Here is a 20,897-nt window from a genome sequence, read left to right as displayed (position 1 = left end):
GCAGGCATTGCCTCAGAGATGGGCTGAATTCTCGGCCAGGAGGGCCTCACCTCCATGAGGGAGCTCTGAAAGATGAGGTTTATCAATGTTCCTTTTCTCTGTGGTATCCCCAGAAGTAGCACAAGGAACAAGTGTGGTCTCTCTAGTATGGGGCATCCTAGCAACGTGTTTAAGAAACATCTATTTCATACACACATATGTAAAGTTGTATTTCCGATTTTCCTCCTTGCTCTAACTGCAGTTTATTAATGACTAGCTCTACGTGCATAACGACCCATGATAAGCAAACTGGAATATGCTACTCTTAGAGATGTGATTCATGTCCTGCTTTTACTTGGTGGCACATAATTGTAAATATTTAAAACAAAGGGGTGTTATAGAGTACAATATACATTTTTTGTGATTTTTTAAAGATAAAATGCAAAACTTCAAGGAAATTGTGTGCTTTCAGTGGACCCTTGAAACTATGCCCCAGACCTCCTAGTGAAATCTATTCTCTCTCTGCCCTGGAGGCTCGTTTAGTGGGAAAGTTTGAGGAACACTGAATCAACAGAATTATTTGAAATGTGACAAATCTTAATTGACTTGGTTTCAAATCCTTAGCAGTTGGAAATCTTGGCTTATCTCAAATGCTAGAAATACTGTAACATTTGTCACTTCAATCCCAGCCAAGGGTCAAATGCAGTATCACAAATAGAAGCTGAAATAAATTCCAAAAGTCATTTTGTGGTTGACTTAACTTTATTCACATGATAGCTACAGGGGTTGACAATGACTTCCTCTAACATTTCTTTCTTCTGGTGAGTTGATTTAGTGTTTGGTTGCAGACAGTGTGGGTGGAAGGGCTGTGTGGTAAGACAGATCAGGGGCTTGTTACAATTCTACACCATCATGAATCATTTAATTTTAACCTTGTGGCTTGTCTAACACATTTGCAGTAAGAGTTGAGGAATAAATCTAATGCTCACTGGCAAATACTTGGCAGCGCTTGCAAGCAGCATCTTTAGAGTACACACAATCAATCCTAACACTGGAGGCACCTCAGATATTGTGAGTGTGGGTCAGAAATGCCCTGGGGTGCTGAGAAAAGCATCCCATGACAGCAGTGGGAGCTCAGAGCAGCAGCTCTGGAGAGTTGCAGTCAATCCCAGGAGCATGACATGGCTTCTCAGTACTGATAGGACCTCACAAGGAGCCACATAAGAATAACGGTGATCAGGACAATAGTGAAGTTGAGAAACAGCTCCCGGGTGGATATCCCCATTCTCAGAGTTGGCTCGGTGAGAACTGATAGCAGACTTCTGAGGGCACACCCAAGAGCTCCTGCTTGTCCTCACCTAATGGAGAGTGACAAAGAAAACATGGAGATACATAAGCATTCTTTCCTTGTTGTGGAAGAAGAGAGTGTTATGGGCTGACCTGTGGCCCCAACAAAATTGGTATGTTGAAATCCTAACCCCCAATGTCTCAATAGGTGACTATATTTGGAGATAGGGTCTTTTAAAAGGTAATTAAGTTTAAATGAGGCCATTAAGATGCACCTTAATCCACTATGATGTGTTCTTATAAGAGTAGACGAGGACACAGACATGTACAGAAGGAAGACCATTTGAAGGCAGGGAGTACAGTCATCTACCAGCCAAGGAGAGAAGCCTCAGAAGAAGTCAACCCTGCCAACACCTTCATCTTAAACTTCTAGCCCTCCGACTATTTTTGGACTAGAGCTGCGACTCTTCCTGGGTCTCCAGCTTGCTGATCTCCCCCATAGATTTTGGACTTGCCAGACTCCACAATCACCTAAGCCAATGTTATCCATATATCTACCTATATCTATCTTGATATTAACATACAGATGTAGGGCACACACACACACACACACACACAAATCCTATTGGTTTTGTTTCTCTGAAGAACCCTGACTAATGAAAAGAAACTGGCTTTTCTGCCCAATGTCAAAAAGACCAACAGAGTCCTGATTTTTTTCCTGTAATGAATGTATAGATGCTTTGGATAAAACACAAAATGTTATATTTTCTCTCTCCCAGGATATGTGTGCTTGCCTTGCTAACATGGGGTACCAGCAAACAAGGTCACCAGAACAAAATAAAAAACAAACAAAAAGGTATGGTTTAGTATTTGTTCTTGCTTGGAACTGCATGTAAAAGTAGGATCCCATAATTTCTCAGATGTCAGGCTGCCGTAGGTCTTCATCTAAGCCTATGAACGCATGAAGTGCTTACAGCAGCTGCTTGGCCTCTTATAAGCCCTGAATTGGGCACAGAGCCCACGGGGGTCAACCAAAAGTCCCTCGCATAACAGGCACTCAGTCAAAAGAGCAAGTGTTAACCTCATGGGTGGTTCTATTTCAAAAAGGGCTTCTGCCAGCTATTTTTAGTCAAGTGCAGGATGTGCCTATATTGTAAACACTTCAAAGAGCAGGGATGGTATCTTTATAGTTTGCACAGATATACACGCAGGAAATCATACTTTGAGAGCATGTGCAGTGCAATCGATGAGATTATTACCTTCAACAATGTGGTACAACTGGTACTTTGAGTACTCAAACCAAATGAAATTAAGATTAAAGATAAACTTCTAGATATTTATTAGATACTAAGATTTTAGATACTATGAAGTGAAAAAGCTTAGGGGGAAGGAGAGTTTTGTTTATTTGTTAAGGTTGGGAGTTCAGGGAGTAGGAAGGAGGGTTAGCAAGCTTTTGACCTGAATAGCATTTTTAACCATCTAACCAGATTGAATTATTAGTTATAATTACTGTTTATTATATTATTAATGGGCAAAATTATTAATTGTATACACTAACCAAATAATCATTCTTCATATTATGGAATGGTTGGTGTAATTAACACACAGGTTCAGATTAGATGGTGTCAACAGTAGCTTGTTAAATCTTGCTTTAAAAATGGCTGATAATGACCGATTTTTGTATCATTTCCTTTTTAATTGTTATCCATCTTTTCACCCTCCACATTCAGGATATAGTAGATTCCAATGAAACTCTTTACAAAGATTTGCTTGAAGGAGAAAGCAAACAGAAGAAAATAAATGGATAAAGGAAGTAGAGAGAATGTGTTAGAAGGTATACAAGAGCAGAGAGGAATGGGAAGGTGATGAATCCACGCCTGGAGCCTAGAGGCAAAGGATGAGAATCATAGGCAGGCTCCTCTCTCTTAATGTAATACAATCCTATTCCATACACTAATTTATTTGGGAGCATTTTGGTGAAATGCAGAGATACGCAAAAAGAGAGAGAGGGAAAGAAGAGAGAGATTATATTTATAATGATCACAACAACCCAGTTCAGGAAGGGCAAAATCACTATCCCACCAAATCTGCCTATTAGATTAAACTCTTAAATAAAGGGATCCATGGATAGTGACCCAACAAGAACAATCAGAAAATGTGATTGAAAGCCGTCTACAGCTGTGTTTGTGTGACCTTCACAACTCTGTGACCTTCACAACTCAGGCAAATATTACCACGATTTTTCTCTCTCCCATAATGTAGCTGAGAAACTGAGAGAGGAGGTATGTTGTTTGCATAATGGCACATAGCAAGTTAAAGGCAGAACTAGAATTGGCAGACTAGAACTGGTTGTTAAAATTGTGGTTACTACACAGGAGTGATTACAAAAATGAGTTATTACTGCAATTAACTGCCCTGACTACACAAAGTCGTGTAAAATTTCAATACTTTGGGAAAACAACTTGACATTTTTTTTATTAAGGCTATTAGTGCTCTCTATCATCCAGCTATTTTGCTTCTGCTCTAGTAACTCAAGCACATGTGCACCAAGATACATATACAGAAATGTTCACAGCCACATTTTCATAATATCCCCAAGCTGGAAACAACTCAGATGTTCATCAACAGTGGGATGGGTGATGAATTTTGGCATATTCATACATTTGAATGCTATAAGAGCAAAGCAAATATATGAACTATGGCAACACACAAGATGGATGGATCTCACAAATAGAATTGTCAGGCCAAAGAAGAATTCACAAAAGACACAAAGAATGTTATTCCATTTATACAAAACTGAAAACAGGGAACTTAATACTATAGTTTAGGAATGCTGACATAGGTGGCAAAATCATAAAGAAAAGCATAAATAAGATTATCTTAGCAATCAAGATGGTGATTACCTATGGTGGGCCAGAAAGGGAGAGATGATCAAGAATGGACTTCTGATGTGCCAGCAGTGATCTCTTTCTTGATGTGGGTGATAGTACACAAGTGTTGCTTTATAATTAGTATTCAAACTAGGTTTTATGATTCTTTACATTTTTTTCTCCAGTAGTCTCTGAATTGACAGGCTACCTCATACACTTCTTTATTTCCTACAGTTTACCTCTTACCATTTCTTGCACTTTGATGGTGTACTTGAATATTTGCTGTTTTATATATTTTTAAGTGGATAAAACACAAAGAGTTAAGATGAGAATTTCTAACAAATCCAATTTAATCAACATATATGCTAACAATAAGAAGTGGAATTTACTTTCACACACATTTATACCAAAGTTAGGTAGATATTCAGATCAGCAACCTTTGGCTTTTCTGTTGTTACCCCACAAAGACAATTTTGGCCTCATTGTAAATCTTCCCCAGAGTTAAGATCACACCATATGATCCAAAGTGATTGCCATATCAGTGAAATAAAAATAAAAATAAAAGCTCTGACATTGACCTTCTTTGAATGGAGGCTTTGAGAATTAGGAAGGGAGAAATGCATACCAGGAGATGGGGAAAAAAGGCAAGTAAGAATAAATAATACTCTTTGCACCTTAAAAAATACTTGGTACAATAGGTATTGCTTATCTCATTAAGAAATATAAACATGCCTCTGTGTTTTTCATTTGCAAATTGTACACACAACACATACACACACACACTTTCCTTTCTCTCTCTCTCTCTCTCTTTGCTATGTATAAAAATCCTGCTGTCATCTAAAGAAGGTCAAGGACACACCTGGCTGCAGTAGGCTTCTTCTCTCTCTCTCCAACTCAGGCTCCCACTCCCGCTTGTCTCCCGGGCTCTCTGGACTCCTGGACTCTGGGCAGGGCCTAAAGTAGTCTGAGGGAGGTGGCAATCACCGTGATGTCACTGATGAAACATGTCAAAGGAACAACCTCCAAAAGTTTGAGGCTATTTGTGTTTAGGGGGAATATAGAAGTCTGTTGACTAAGACTCTAGTCCTTTGGCTGCCTATTTGTACTAACACCACAGGGACTTAAAGTCTTCCCTTCCAGTTGACTTCAGGCACAACTGATATGCATTTAAAATTTATCTTTTACATCTTCATGAATAGCTCTAACATGTGTTTCGAACATCATAAAACCAGAGTGATAGATTAATATTAACAGATCAGTGCTGAATTTGGCCACTTTCCCTACTTATCATGTGAGAATGTAAAAAAAAAAAAAATGACTTTGGGATGCATGGGTGGCTCAGTGGTTGAGCATCTGCCTTCGGCTCAGGGCATGATCCTGGGGTCCTGGGATGGAGTCCCACATCAGCCTCCTTATGGGGAGCCTACTTCTCCCTCTGCCTATGTCTTTACCTCTCTCTGTGTGTCTCTCATGAATAAATAAATAAAATCTTTTTTAAAAATACAACTTCAGGGGCACCCCTGGTGGTGCAGCGGCTTAGCGCCGCCTGCAGCCCGGGGTCTGATCCTGGAGACCCAGGGTCGAGTCCCGCGTCAGGCTCCCTGCATGGAGCCCGCTTCTCCCTCTGCCTGTGTCTCTGCCTCTCAGTCTCTCTCTCTCTGAATAAATAAATTAAAAAAAAAATACAACTTCATTTCACCACCCATATCCTTAACTATTTGAAATGAGAAGAGCTCTCTGCCTTGCACATGCACCTCCCAAACCACACAGGCACCAGAATTCAACAGACATCTCTAGCTCCTTCAAAACTGACCTTCGTCCAAGCAGTGAAAGCTATCTCCTCAGTCACCTGCTCTGCATAACATTCCAGCTAAGCTGTATTTTGGAAGTTTACACATTAATATACAGTTTCATCTGAAACAGCTGTGGAAGCCATGGTTTATATCTCTCTGTCGGTAAACTAATACTGCAGCAAACTCATACAGCAAAACTCAATCCTTGGGAGAGACCTAGAGGGTAAAAGGAGACCTGGTTGAAACTAGTGCGATCGTGAGTAATGGAACCTACTTGCAAGAAATAGACTTGTATAACTTTCTATTACAAACACTAACTAAAACTAGGCTGTTACAATGAGCTTACAATCAACATTTCAGATGTCTGGAGGTGAGTGGAGCCCCTGAAGTACTTAACTGAACTGGAAAGTATATCAGTGAAGCACTTTCAATAGGACCCCAGCAACTGTGTTTGCTCAGCAAATCTCTTCCTTACAGATACTAGAGCAAACCCCCTCTGAATTCCCGGTTAGGGTCAATCAAAATAAAGCATTCCCAGAAGGCATAAACCAGCAAAATTCCCTGTAGAGTTGTGTTCATAGTCAAACCTCTCCCTACCGTGCCTCATACTCCAGAGATGTTTCTAAAAGGAAGACTTTCCATCCATTTCTTCATTTTCAACATACACTCAATGAAAGAAAATGTTAAGACAACATTCTGTCACCACATGCCTTGTAAAAAGATAGCTTGGTAAAGTGACAGATAGTATATAATAATTATAGCTCAATCGAACATTGGCACTGATTTGTTGCCATCTGGCAAACCCCTTGAATGTAGTCAGATTTCTGTCTTTTGCCTCGGAGCCCTTGCCAGCTCGTTTCAAACGCTGGGAGTGTTTTCCCGTCACCAAGCCACACCCGGACCTTTTTTTAATCCACTCAAAATTATTTTAGGGACAATCAAAAAGTTATATATTTATTAGAGGACATTTGAAAATACTAAATCATAAAGAAAATTACTATTAGCCATTAATCTCCCCACCCAATGGGGGGAAAAATCCATTCTGCTACTTTCTATTCATGTTCAGGCTGCACAGACACAATCTCAAATTCCCAAGATATTTTTGGTAAAGGAATCTGATACTTGGAAAACCTTTATCTTTTTTGATTCACATAGAATCAAATTCATACTATACCATGTGATTGGGCAGCAACAGCACCGTGTCCATGCAGGACGAGGCCTTCCCCACCAGCAAGGTGGAGTTCTAGCTCCGTCCCCGACACCCACCCCCTCAGCCCGGAACCTGCCACTGTCCCGAGATTCCCCTGCATCAGAAATAAACCAAGTACTACGCCCCCACAAAAAAAAAAAAAAAAAAAGCTTGTATTTAGCAGACAAACATTTATTTTGTACATGTTCAAATAGAATTTGCTGTAAAACATTTAAAACATTAAATACAATGGGGAAGTGTTAATCATATTCCAAAACAGCTCACCAACGCTGCCAGTTTGGTTGAATTGGTCAATTTCAACGTAACCGGGAGGGAAAATCCTACTGCTTCATCATGAGTCAGTTCCATTTGTCTACTTGGTTGTCCTGTTTGAGTTTATCCAATTTATACCAGGGACAACTCTGCCCAGTGCATTGACAAATTCCCAGATAGAGGCTTCAGAAGCTTCTGCATACTAGTGGCTTATCCTGTGATGTCACAGGAGAGTGTGATTACATTGAGAATTTAGCTTCTTATTAGTTTGATCTAACCCTCTCCAGAAAAGTATGCAAACCACCCAAAGTCACCTGACAACTATTCAAATGCCTATGGGAGAGTTCAGCCTTGAGGATTTGCAGGTCTCTTAAAACAACAACAACAGCAACATTACTGTCTCCCATTTAAGAAACCGAGAATAATAAGATTTCAAACAAAATAAAAACAAAAACAAAACAAAAAAAAAAAACAAGATTTCAAACCTCAGTGCCAAAGCAAATGCATCCCTTTCAATTAACCTTCCTTAAAGTCTGTTAATATTTTCCTTTCTGGGAGGAATTCCCATGACTTAACAGCACTCATCCCCTATCAACTTTCTTTTAAGGTACTATTCTACCCATCAACAAAAGACGTACTGAAAAACCTTTGACGTTATTTCCATGCCTATTAATGTAGAATTCAGCCAAGGGCCAAAAAAGCCAAGTAAATAGTGTTCACACTGACGTCGGTCCTGGTGATCCACTTGGCACTTCCGCACCCTCCCCGCCTCACCGCCACTAGACATCTGCGGCACAGCACACCCTTTGAGAATCAGGGCTGAGCCCTTGTGCCTGCTTATTCCTCATTTAAATCCCTATTTTCAACCACCTTTTTACTTAGCAAAAAGGGAACACCTTGAGGCAGTCCATGGCTTCTATGTCAAGTCTACCACACGACGGGAGAAATCAGCAAGGCCTGATGAAAGGTGATAAGCTCTTAGCACATCACAGTAATGAGTATGATGATGAGGACGATGCCTTTCTCACCTTCACATCTTCACATCCAGCTTCTTGTGGAGCTGCTCAGAAGGAAAGAAACCACTTTCTGCTATGCTTTTTCATTATCCTAAACACACAAGTACTAACCCAGAGAAAGAGGAAACCCTATTTCTTGAAGCTCTCTCCACGTCCTTCAAAAAGTAATGAACATTATCTGTATTCTCAATTCCTTCTGGCACACGTGTGACTTTTTCACTCACTAACTGGATTTTAATTTCAAAGGCAGGGATGGTTTCTTTTATTTCTTTTGTTCTCTAGCTGTGCATCGAAACAATGAAGTATCATAATAGATGCTCTAGAATGTATAGCACGGGGCTCAGTCTGCACCTCCATTGCATCACATCCCCTACTGAGACCCAGACATGTCTGAGCCTGCCCGGCAAACACAAGTGGAGGATGTTGAGGTCAATGTCAAACCTATTCATAAAAGGATCTAGACACAACCTGGAAGAGAAAACTCCTTTGAAGGAAAGTGACCAAAAAGATATACGTGGCTCAGCAACAGGAAGAAGACATAGTCATCCCACTGTACATAACACAAATTCACTGGTTAGCCAGGTCCTGTGAGATGTAGATGCCAAGATGGAACTAAATATGCAAAAGAAAAATATATCAGGAGAAATTCCTGAGAGAAAAAATATGGAGGGAGAGAGAAACTGAGAAAGTCATCAAACAGCAAGAGAAAAAGGGAAAAAGAAAAGGGAGGTTGGGTAGGAGCATCTCAGACTGCAGTTCAGTTCTAAGGAAAGTTTGATCAGCTTCAAGTCAGTTACATGTCAGAGACATCTCGTGTCCCCCAGGGATGAGATGGCCTTCGTCTTATGCTCAATCATTGACTGGGAGCAGCCCATGGGGTGCACGGCTTCGGTGCAGATGTGATTATGATTTCAGGGGGCATCCACCTTGATGGCATTGCTGTCAGTGAGAGGCACATTCCTGTGGTCACCGTACCCACATATTAGCCATCCTGCTTCACTCTAGCTTGGAGTCTGGGCCCTAGAGGAGACAGAGCTATGGCTCAAAACTCCATACCTCTTTGAACAATTAACCTCAACAGCGTGTAGCACTGAGCCGGAGAGAGAGAGATTCTCCCTCCACCTGTGCCATCTCGCGGACCTCAGCATATCCACAGAACCAGCGATGTTACTTCCTTCTGCCGGCGTCGCAGAGCCCGGCAGAAGCAAAAACACCAGTCAAGACCAAGTTGCAGTTCGTATTAAGCTCTGCAGGCCTTAGTAGCAAATAGCAGCGAGAGTAGCTTAAGCTAAAAAGCAGGGAAAAGCCAAGCACTGTGTGGTAGCCAACAGCACTTGTGCATGAGTCCATGTGAACCACCTCCTCAAGTTGCTGGAAACCATCAGGAGGACCATGACAGGAGCATGCGGTCTTATATAACAGGTGGGAGCGAGAGCCAGAAAAATATGTATTAGTCCTTTTTATAAAAACCTATTTCAAGTCCTGGGTTGGTGAGATGACACCTGTTAACATCATTCGACTTGGAACCGATTAAATTCCTCTTCTCTGGAACAAGTGTATTTCTGCTCTATAATAAGATTCTGCAAGCAAACAGCTTTCTTTCAGCGCATTAAACATAGCAACCGGGGAGAAAAAAGAAGCAGCCAAAAAATGTGTTTACTACTAGGCTAATTCCATCTGCCCTCAAAACATTCCCATATTTCAGATTGGCTTTGTTATTTTTCTGATGGGAAATAAGAATTCAGCAGTCTTTTGATGTGCTGTTACTGAGCCGCTCGGGGACACTAGCCAGGCACGCCTACTTGAAACCTTCTGTTTCCTAGTGAATTTGATCGAGGATTTCACTGAATCTCTTTTGAGAACCTGTCAGTCAGAATAACACAATCGCAATTTCAACACGAATAATAAGGATCAGATGAAATTGCTCGTTCTTTGTGAACGAGTTCATTTGGCTTTAGCTATGGCTATGAAAGCAGAGAGAACAGAGTCGTGAAGAATCATGAAAACCTAACTCTGCTCTCTGTGAAGGCAATGATAAAACCAAAGCGCCTCGTTGCAGCAATGTAGAAGATTAGCTGGATGCAAGCGGCAGGCTAGGTTTCCTTTTGGATGAGGGATGTACTATCTCTGAGAGCAATTGGGCACTTGTTCTAGAGTGTGGGGAGTAACCTAACCTTTTACACTTTTACAGTAAGTGATGTGAAGTTGCCAGGGGCTAGTATTCTGGGAATTGGGGCAGCTTATCTGAGAGAAGTGGTTCAGGCATCCTCTTTAGCTTGTATCTTGCTGGTTCTTGCCTTCAGTTGCCAGAGTAGAAGAGGAAAGGGGGCCCCCACACCTCAGGCCAATTATATCTGTGTCCTAATGGGGGTACCCCTTTTGCACTAACAAAACTCCAGCCAGCTAACATTTTCTTCCTCTTCTCCCGCTCCACCCCACTTTGCTAGATGTTACAGCACCCACCCTGCCCTTACCTGTCAACCAACTCCCACTGAGTGCCAACACAAGCATAAGACATGCCTGTCACTTCCGCTGTGGACAACTGCATCTCCCAAGCACCACCACGGCTTCCCTTGTCTTGTGCCTATGAGACTCCTTTCCTCTGCAGCCACCTCTGCTGGGTACCACAGACTTTGACCACCGTGGTACCAGAGTTACACTCATTTCTGGAGAAAAATGAAGAGGGGCAGTGGGGAAGTGTGCCTTTTTGTGCATTACACACTGTTGAGGAATACCAGAGGAACACTTCCTTGCTCTCACTCCAGTGTCTTCCCAGTCACGAGTTCATAGGGGAAGGAATAGGCATCTTGTTACCTCAGACTCACCTCTTCCTTTCCACCACTATACATTTGATACTAAACTTTTCTTTTCTTAGAATGAATTGTCTCTCGGCAGGTGGCTAAATTCCCAGAGCCGATCACTATCTCTCAGGTCTGCTCTATCGGGACATAAGACAGGTACTGACATATGTTGGAATGCAGCCCTATGTATGGCTCAGGCTCACGCTCAGGCCCTCCTGCATCAGCACCCTTGCACAGACAGTGTAGCATACTGCACTTCCCCCCAATTATCCTTCCACAGAGGTCAGAGTAGAAATGGACTTCTCTGGACTCCAGATAGAGAGCATACTGTTTTGTGTGTCAGTGATTTCCTGTAATTCCCAGATGAAGTTCAAAATCTTCAGCTGCAGAGACAGGAGCCTACCACAATCTAGCTTCTAAACTCAGGGCCGTCCTGTGCAGCAATCCCAAACTTGCAGTCCTTGGGATGTTCTCTCCATGTGTGAATGCCATTCCCTTGGACTAAAACAGCCTTTCGCCCTCCACTCAACATTTTTTATTTTTGTTTGATGATTAACACTAGTACTGGAATCAAACATCCCTGATCTCTAGGGTTAGAATCCACGGCGCTGTACACACTACTAATTCCACTCTACTGTCAGCATGGACCTTCTTGTCCATCTTCCCAACTTAAGAACAGGGATCAGGGGCAGCCCCCGTGGCGCAGCGGTTTAGCGCCACCTGCAGGCCAGGGCGTGATCCTGGAGACCCTGGATGGAGTCCCACATCAGGCTCTCTGTATGATGCCTGCTTCTCCCTCTGCCTGTGTCTCTGCCTCTCTCTCTCTCTCTCTCTCTCTCAGAATAAATACAAAATCTAAAAAAAAAAAAAAAGAACAGGGATCAGATCTCTCTCCCTGTAGATGCACTGCTGAGTCAGGTAGCACAAAGAATGTAGTGGGCACCCCCACTGAAATTTGTTGGATAAAAATATGTCTGAATTCAAAAATGGTTGGTTAATAACTGTTCAACTCTGGAGAGTCATTGGCCAATGAATGTTTTCAAAATAAACCTCTCGGGGAGCCTGCGTGGTGCAGTTGGTTAAGTGTGGGATCTTAGCTTTGGCTCAGACCATAATCTCAGGGTCATGAGATCAAGTCCTGCATCAGGCCCCCTGCTCAGTGTGGCATCTGCTTAGGACTCTCTCCTCCCTCTGCCCCTCCTTCCTGCTCACACACACTCTACATCTCTCTCCAAAATAAATAAATACATCTTTTTAAAAATAAAATAATACAAATAAATAAATAAGCAAAACTCTCTAACCTTTCAGTAATTTACATGAGAAAAGATGATAATGTTCACAAGACCCGGAGTAATTTGAACTACTCAGGATTTATTGATCTAAAAATAATACATTCTAGGCTTCTTATCCTTGGCCAGGTCTGACAGCTGTTTTTTAGGTTGGTACATTTTAATATGCTTTAAAGGGGTGATTTGGGGGGTTCCTTGGTTGGCTCAGTGGTTTGGTGCCTGCCTTCGGCCCAGGGCGTGATCCTGGAGGCCCAGGATTGAGTCCCACATCGGGTTCCCTGCATGGAGCCTGCTTCTCCCTCTGCCTGTGTCTCTGCCCCTCTCTCTGTGTCTCTCTCTCTTTCTCTCTGTCTCTGTCTCTCTGTGTGTGTCTCTCATGAATAAATAAATAAAATCTTTAAAAAATAAAGGGGTGATTTTCTCCCTATTGAAGCTGAACAGCAAAGTAATTTGTTGTAGATTTTTTAGAAGGAAACTTTAAAAGTTAGAAATGTAAAAAATAATTTAAATGTGCCTACCACACAAAATTAACAATTCTTAATATCCTTGTCATATTATTGCTTCATGTCTTTTTTAAATAAGGGGATTAAAATATGATTGATAAAGCTGAGGTCCCATTGAACCATCAATGCTATGCTCCTTTCCATCTCCCCAGATGAAACAGCTGCTATGAGTTTGGGATACAGTCCAAGTTCTATAATTAAATCTTTTAGATTTAGCATCTAGATTATGCTAGCCTGATAGCAGGCTTCTGCCTTTCTTCCTTCTCCAAAAACAGTTTGTGTAAAATAGGCATTATCTTTTTTTTCTTTTTAAGATTTGCAACCACCACTTCTTAAACCATATGGCCCTGGTGACCTTTCTGGAGTATGAGAGGAAAATTTTGACTACTTAATTCATGATTTTTCATGGTTATAGTTCCCATTTAATAGGTTTTCTATTTATTCTTAGGTTGATTCTGGCAATTTATTATATTACTAGAAAATTGTCCATTTAATGTTTTTGTAATTTTTCCAAGTATCAAATTTTAAGTTTTCATTTATTTTCTCTCAGTACTTTGAAGCAATAACTGAATTCTTTTTCAGCTTCTATTGCTATGACTGAGGAGTATACTACTGGTTCTTTCTCTATAGTGATTTCTAAGATTTTTTAAAAGGTTTTATTCATTTACTCATGAGAGACACAGAAAGACAGAGACATAGGCAAAGGGAGAAGCAGGCTCCCTGTGGGGACCCCAATGTGAGACTCAATCCCAGGACCCTGGGATGATGAACTGAGCCAAAGGCAGATGCTCAACCACTGAGCCACCCAGGTGCCCTGATTCCTAAGATTTTAACTTTTTTTAATGTCCTGCATCCCATTTCTATCTTCCATATTTCTCACATCTCTTTGTCTTTGCATCCTGGAAAACTCCTTTTGTTCTATCCTCCAATTCATTATCCCTCTCTTTGGCTCTTTCAAAATTACTGTTTAGGCCATCCGTTCTATTTTTAAATTTTATGACTATATTCTATTTCCAAGATTTCCCATAAGTTCATTTTCATGTATGACTCTTCTGCTCTTATAAACTCCTAATCATATTATCATATGGAGTATGATTCTGCTTTCTGATGATATTTTTTGACAGTTTTAAACTTTAAGGCCTTTCTAGACTATTCTGTTAGTGTTCTTTCTTTAGTTATGAATTTTCTTATTTATGGATTTATGACTGTTTCTCATGACACTGATTGTCTTCATGCATGTCTTCATGTTTGTAGGACACAGGTGATATTTGAGAGCAAAGAAAATAGCCCTTGTCTCCATATGGAAGAAGAGGACTACATCTCCATCCTTTCCTGATTGGGGCATGTTTCGTGCTTGATCTCATGAAGGCAAGGATGCCACTGCTCTGCCTCAATCCCAGCTTCCCAAGCACCACGAAGTCTTCAGGCCTCGCTTATCTCCATAGTTTCCCTCTCTGCGTTTGTCCATAGAAGTTTTTCCAATGTGATTATATATATTATTTAATATTTTATCTCACATTCCTATGCATTTAGAACAGAAGGTGGAGATTTCTGCATGTACTCATTCTGTCATGCTGACCCAGAAATTTCGCTTCTATTTTTTAAACAAATTATTACTAAGGTAAACAACAAAAACTAAAACTTTAATGCACTTTAAAATAAAAAAATGTGAACCTCATTCCCTAACCCTGAGGTAGTAAGGTAGGTGCATCTTTATTTTTTTCAATTCTCTCATTATGCTTCAAATTATTATGTGGTATTATGTGGACAATGGTGATAATAACTGTCATCACAGTGACATCTGATACTTTCAAAGTATGTGGCTTCTTTTTTAAAACTTTTTATTTATTTATTTGAGAGAGAGAGACAAAGAGCAGGATTTAGGGGGGTTGAGGAGGGTGGGAGGAGTAGAAGGAGAAGCAGACTCCCTGTGGAGCAGGAAGCTGGACATAGGGCTCCATTCCAGAACCCTGGGATCATGATCTGAGTGGAAGGCAGACACGTAACCAACTGAGCCACCCAGGCACCTCTCAAAGTATGTGGTTTCTTCAAAGCACTCGAGACTCATGAAATTCCTAGAGGAATAAATACAGGTTGTACTGTATTCTCTGTTTTTCAAATGAGGAAAATTAAATGGTCCATACAAATAGTTAAATGGTCAGGTAGGGATGGACTCTTACCCTTTATATATGAAAACAATATTTATAGTCATTCAAAGATACATATTCCATATCATGCTCTTTTCACTGGAAAAATGTTTCCTAAACTTTAAGAAAATATTTATCAACAAAATGCATACTGAAAAAAAAGTCTTAATAGCTTTAAATGAATTCTATAGCATCAATAAATATTTAAAAAATAGTGATAAGTGTCATGTATCCAGACCATAGGCTGTGCTTGATATGAATAAGAATTCATAAATCTTGGGGGCACCTGGGTGGCTCAGTTAAGTGTCTGCCTTCAGCTCCGGTCATGATCTCGGGATCCTGGGATTGAGCCTGACTCAGCAGGGAATCTGCTTCTTCCTTTCCCTCTGTGCTCTCTCTCTCTCTCTCTCACTCTTACTCTCTCAAGTAAATAAATAAAATCTTTAAAAAAAAACTCACAAACCTTGGTGGTAACTCCATAGCACCCAGGCACTGATCCAATCTACATCATTCATGGAACATCCTCAGTCCCTTGAAGTTTCATGAACAACAGGGGCACAGTGGGTTAAGTGGCTGCCTTTGGCTCAGGTCATGATCTCAGAGTCCTGAAACCAAGCCCCACGTGAGGTTCCCTGCTTAGCGGGGAGCCTCCCTCTCCCTCTCCTTCCTGCTTGTGCTCTGTCTCTCAAATAAGTAAATGGAATGGTTTTTTTTTAATTTCATGAACAATATTACATAATAAATCTCTACCTGAACTTCTTGAAGAATTAGGAGAGTTCTGGTATCATTTGATACGGGGGAATCCAACATGGATCATTCAATGGGAATATGTTTATACTACTGACCTTCCTATGATTCCTAGAAAGTAATAAAACCAAAACAAAACTAAGATTAAAAATAAGAAAAACATTAGATAAGGAGAGAAGACAGAATATTCAATCGTCCATTCTTTTCTAAGGATAATGAATCTGCGACTCTATTAATTACTGAAGGATATCAGAGAAATTTTTGTTTTCCATGAAGTCTGCCCCCATACTCATCATACAAAGGAAGATCTTGCTGATAAAGGCCAGTACTTTCTTTTATGAATACATTACATGATTATCAAAAATTGAAATACAGACTGGCTGTCATGTTTTTAAAAACCATCTGTAGACAAAATTGTCACAGATAATTTGGTTGCAGCAAAATATAATTACTAGTTAGAACTATCTACACATGAGGCAGCCCGGGTCGCTCAGCGGTTTAGCGCCACCTTCATCCCAGGGCATGATCCTGGAGTCCCGGGATCGAGGCCTATGTCCGGCTCCCAGCATGGAGCCTGCTTCACCCTTTGCCTATGTCTCTGCCTCTCCCTCTCTTTCTCTGTGTCTCTCATGAATAAATAAATAAAATCTTTAATAAAAAAAACTATCAACACACAAACTTTTTATCAAATGAATAGCTCTCCTCTCCTTAAGAATAAAAAAAAGAGATAAAGTATATTTGTTATTATTCATTACACCAAGCCTTATTTGTTTAAATAAAATTCATTTTCCTGATTATAAAAGTAATATGAGCAAATTGCAGGGGGAAAAAAGAGAAATATTAGGAGGAAACAATTAAGTTGAAAATAGCAACACTAAACACTATTAACATTTTGTCACTTACCTTCTGGTCTTCTAGTTATGTTTTTCATCCTAGAGACCATAACATCATGTGCTCAGAATGAATGGAGGCACGCTACAGAAGACCTCTGAGTTAGCTAGGACCGAAGCTGTGGAGTCCTTGGTGGCTGGGGAAGGAGGGGAAAGATTCTTTCACTTCTTCCTTCAATCATGTTGAATGATTTTTATGTTTTACTAAAAAATAAAATAAAATAAATTCAGTGATAAAACTATATAATGGGGAATAAATGGGGGAAAGTTTGTTCTGTCTACAATTAACCTCATTTATAATATTCTTACCATCCTAAGTTTGTATGGAATTGTAGAAGCTGTGAGTTGAGAGATTATTCTGTCCAATCTGTTTTATGGATGAGAAAATTAAGGCCAAGAGAAGTTAAATGACTTGACAGAAAAATCACATCTCTAATCCCTCTGACCTATGTGTTGCATGTTAATATTAATTTACCTTGACTAGCTAAAAAGTATGTGCACTTTATTGATCCACTATAATATTTATCTGGATTTGTCATAAGTAATATTCTCAGTTATTAAAAGCTTTTCCCAACAGACAGACCCAAAATAATTCTCCCTGGTTATTCTCCTTCACAGCATTCTGTTCTTTTCCTTTATAGCACTTAGCACAAATTTTAAATATATGTTTACTTTGCTTATTTATTGCTCTAAACTCTTCAAAAGCTAACCTTTTGTGTATTCTGTTCTCCAAGATATACCTAGTGTCCAGCACAGCGCCTGGTCTTTAATGGGTGCTCAATAACATGCAATCAGAAGGTCATAAAGTTGTTTACTATGGTTTATCTTTGCTGACTGTCTTATCATGGGCACCAAAGTTCCCTCAATTTATTGAGCAAAGTTCTAGAACTTAGACAATGTAAAAAGCACATCATAGATGTATATGTACTTTAATCTCAAAAAGGAGTGACATCTGGATGGCTCAGTGGGTTAAGCAGCTGCCTTCCGTTCAGGTCATGATCCTGGAGTCCTGGGATCAAACCTTGCATCAGGCTCACTGCTTGATGGGCAGCCTGCTTCTTCCTCTCCACTCTTGTGCTCTCTCGCTCTCTCAAATAAATAAATAAAATCTTTTTTTAAAATCTCAAAAGGGACCTGATTATTATCTCTATTGTACTGTTAAAAAATACTGAGGCTAGTAGAGGTTAGGTAAATGTCAAAAGATCAGAAACCCAGCAAGTGGCCGACAAAGGGTTCAATCCCAGGCTTAATTCCAGCATCTAAGCTTTGAAACTTTATGCTATCTGGTTGCTAATTTTCTGGCTTCAATTAATGTTCAAGATTCAGTAATAGGAATAGCATCTCTTTACCCTCAATTTAAAAGTTTTCTGGGCTTCTGGGTGAAGATAGCAGATTGAACATATGCATATGATTCTGGTCCCACTCCAAACCCTACTAAAATAACAGTAGAAAGATTAAAAAAAAATACATAAAGCCATAAGGACAAGGAGAATAAAAGAAGAAAAAGCAGCAAATAAATTTTAGAAGCTGTAAAGCAAAAGGACGGGCGTAACCAATTTAGCAAAGCTAAGAAAGCTGAATCCTAAACTGGTAGTAGGGAAAGCCAAGAGCCAGTCTGATTTAGACTACAGATTGGTGGCAGTGGGGATAAAAAGTGAGGTGGCTAAAATAAGAATTGTTTGAGAGTTTTTCAAGAAATTGTTACATGCCAAGATCTTTCCCTCCCCTAATCCTTGGTACAGCCAACAATTCCCCTTCCATCACCTGGTCAGAAGGCTGGGGTTTTATTCCCAAGAGAGAGCCTCTGGACTGAGAAACCAATGCACAGTTAAAGAAAGAAATACCCTATTGACAAGGGAGATTTAAATGAATGTACATCTATATGATGAACCTATCTCCCAACCAAGCCTTCTTCCCCTGCTCAGGTTCCAGAAGAGTAGAAGTTAAGCCTTCACATGAAGCTCCAGGCAAAAGATGAGAACTCTCTCTGAGGAATCTCAGCAGCCCAAGGGGAAAGGTTACTGACATTGGAATTCCCCAGTGAAAAGGCCTCAATATCAGTGGAACAGAATAGAAAACTCAGAAACAAACCCACAACTATATGGCCAATTAATGTTTGACAAAGCAGGAAAGAATATCCAACAAGAAAGACAGTCTCTTGAACAAGTGATGTTGGGAAAACTGAATAGCAACATGCAGAAGAATGAAACTGGACCACTTTTTACACCACGCACAAAAATAAATTCAAAATGGATTAAATAGCTAAATGTGAGACAGGAAACTATAAAAATCCTAGAAGAGGCAATAAGTTCTCTGATAGGCCATAACACCCTCTTACGAGATGTCTTCTGAGGTAAAGGAAACAAAAGTAAAAATGAACTATTGGGACTACTTCAAGATATAAAACTTCTGCACAGCAAAAGAAGCAATCAACACAACTAAAAGGCAACCTACAGAATGGCAGAAGATATTTTCAAATGACTGATCTGGGGGATCCCTGGGTCACCCAGCAGTTTAATGCCTGCCTTTGGCCCAGGGCATGGTCCTGGAGTCCCAGGATCAAGTCCTGCATCAGGCACCCTGATTGGGGCCTGCTTCTCCCTCTGCCTCTCTCTCTCTCTCTCTCTCTGTGTCTCTCATGAATAAATAAAAAAAAATATTTAAAAAAAAATGACTGACCTGATAAAGGATTAGTATCCAAAATCTATAAAGAACTTATAAAACTCAACGCACCAAAAACAAATAATCCAGTTAAAACAGAAGATATGAACAGACATTTTTCCAAAGAAGACATAGAGATGGTCAACAGACACATGCAGATGTGGGAAGGAAATGATCAAAACTATAGTGAGATATCACCTCACACCTGTCAGAATAGCTAAAATAAAAAACACGAGAAACAACAGTCTTTGGAGAGGATGTAGAGAAAAAGGAACCCTCATGTACTATTGATGGGAATGCGAACTGGTGCAGCCACTGTGGAAAACAGTATGGAGATTCCTCAGAAAGTTAAAAATAGAACTATTCTATGATTTAGCAATTTCACTACTGGATATTTACCCAAATATACAAAAAGACTAATTCAAAGGGATACATGCACTCCTATAGTTATAGCAGCATCATTTATAATAGCCAAGAAATGGAAGCAGCCCAAATGTCCAACAATTGATGAATGGATAAGGAAGATGTAGTATATACATACAATGGAATATTACCCGGGCATAAAAAGTAATGAAATCTTGCCATTTGCAACAACATGAATGGACTTAGTATTATGCTAGGTGAAATAAGTCAGTCAGAGAAAGACAAAAATCATACGATTTCAATCATATGTGGGATTTAAGAAACAAAATAAATAGGCGAAGGGAAAAGAAAGACAAACCAAGAAACAGAGTCTTAACTATAGATAACACACTGACGGTTACCAGAGGGAGGGTGCGCCGGGAGATGGGCAAAATAGGTGATGGGGATGAAGGGGTGCACTTGATATGATGAGCACTTGGCGTTGTGTATAAGTGATGAATCACTATACTGTACACCTGAAACTAATATAACATTACATGATGGGGCAAGACGGCGGAACAGTAGGGTCCCCAAGTCACCTGGCCCCACCCACTTACCTAGATAACTTTCAAATCATCCTGAAAACCTATGAATTCGACCTGAGATTTAAAGAGAGAACAGCCTGAACGCTACAGAGAGAAGGGTTTCCCCTTCTAACAAGGTAGGAAGGCGGGAAAAAAAAAAAAAAAAAAAGAATCCAGTGGGGGAGGTGCCCCGCGAGGAGCTGGGTTAGGTGGGGTGGGGTGGATGCGAAAGCCTCCAGGACAGGAAAGCCCAGCCCTGGAGAAGTGGGAACTTTAAAAATCCACCCCGGATTCTTCCCAGACCGAAAAGCACTTAGCAGGGAACTCAGGCAGAACCGCAGGAGGGGCAGTGGGGCCTCCAGTCTCCCGGAGTCACTAATACAGGAAGTGCACCCGGGGATGGGAGGGGAGCGCCACAGACTGTGGGCCGAACTGGGAAAGGGCTGGAGTGGGGGCCTGGCGAGGCCTCAGGGGGAAGCTGGTGGGTCAGGCTGGGGCTGGGGCTGGGGGTGAGGCTGGGGGTGGG

The 20,897-nt window shown here is 40.6% G+C and overlaps 1 protein-coding gene across 2 annotated transcripts; it reads right to left on the bottom strand.

Moving 5' to 3' along the window:
- Positions 1-722: 722 nt before the first annotated feature.
- On the bottom strand, positions 723-15,972 carry SLN (sarcolipin). Of its 2 annotated transcripts, XM_038535517.1 has the most exons (3): positions 15,898-15,972; positions 4,996-5,100; positions 723-1,337 (listed from the first exon to the last, which is right to left on the bottom strand). In XM_038535517.1, the coding sequence occupies exons 1-3, from the start codon at positions 15,955-15,957 to the stop codon at positions 1,062-1,064; spliced, it is 441 nt and encodes a 146-aa protein (XP_038391445.1). In that variant the 5' UTR covers positions 15,958-15,972; the 3' UTR covers positions 723-1,061. The 2 variants fall into 2 exon arrangements, with proteins under 2 accessions (XP_038391445.1, XP_038391446.1); XM_038535518.1 differs by lacking the exon at positions 15,898-15,972 and having other exon boundaries at positions 4,996-5,118.
- Between the last annotated feature and the right edge of the window lie 4,925 nt (positions 15,973-20,897).

This window comes from Canis lupus, chromosome 5, assembly GCF_011100685.1.
Source record: "Canis lupus familiaris isolate Mischka breed German Shepherd chromosome 5, alternate assembly UU_Cfam_GSD_1.0, whole genome shotgun sequence".
In the NCBI taxonomy this organism is placed as follows: Eukaryota; Metazoa; Chordata; class Mammalia; order Carnivora; family Canidae; genus Canis; species Canis lupus.
The sequence above is the reverse complement of the archived record's forward strand: the minus strand, read 5'-3'. Positions and strand labels throughout refer to the sequence as shown.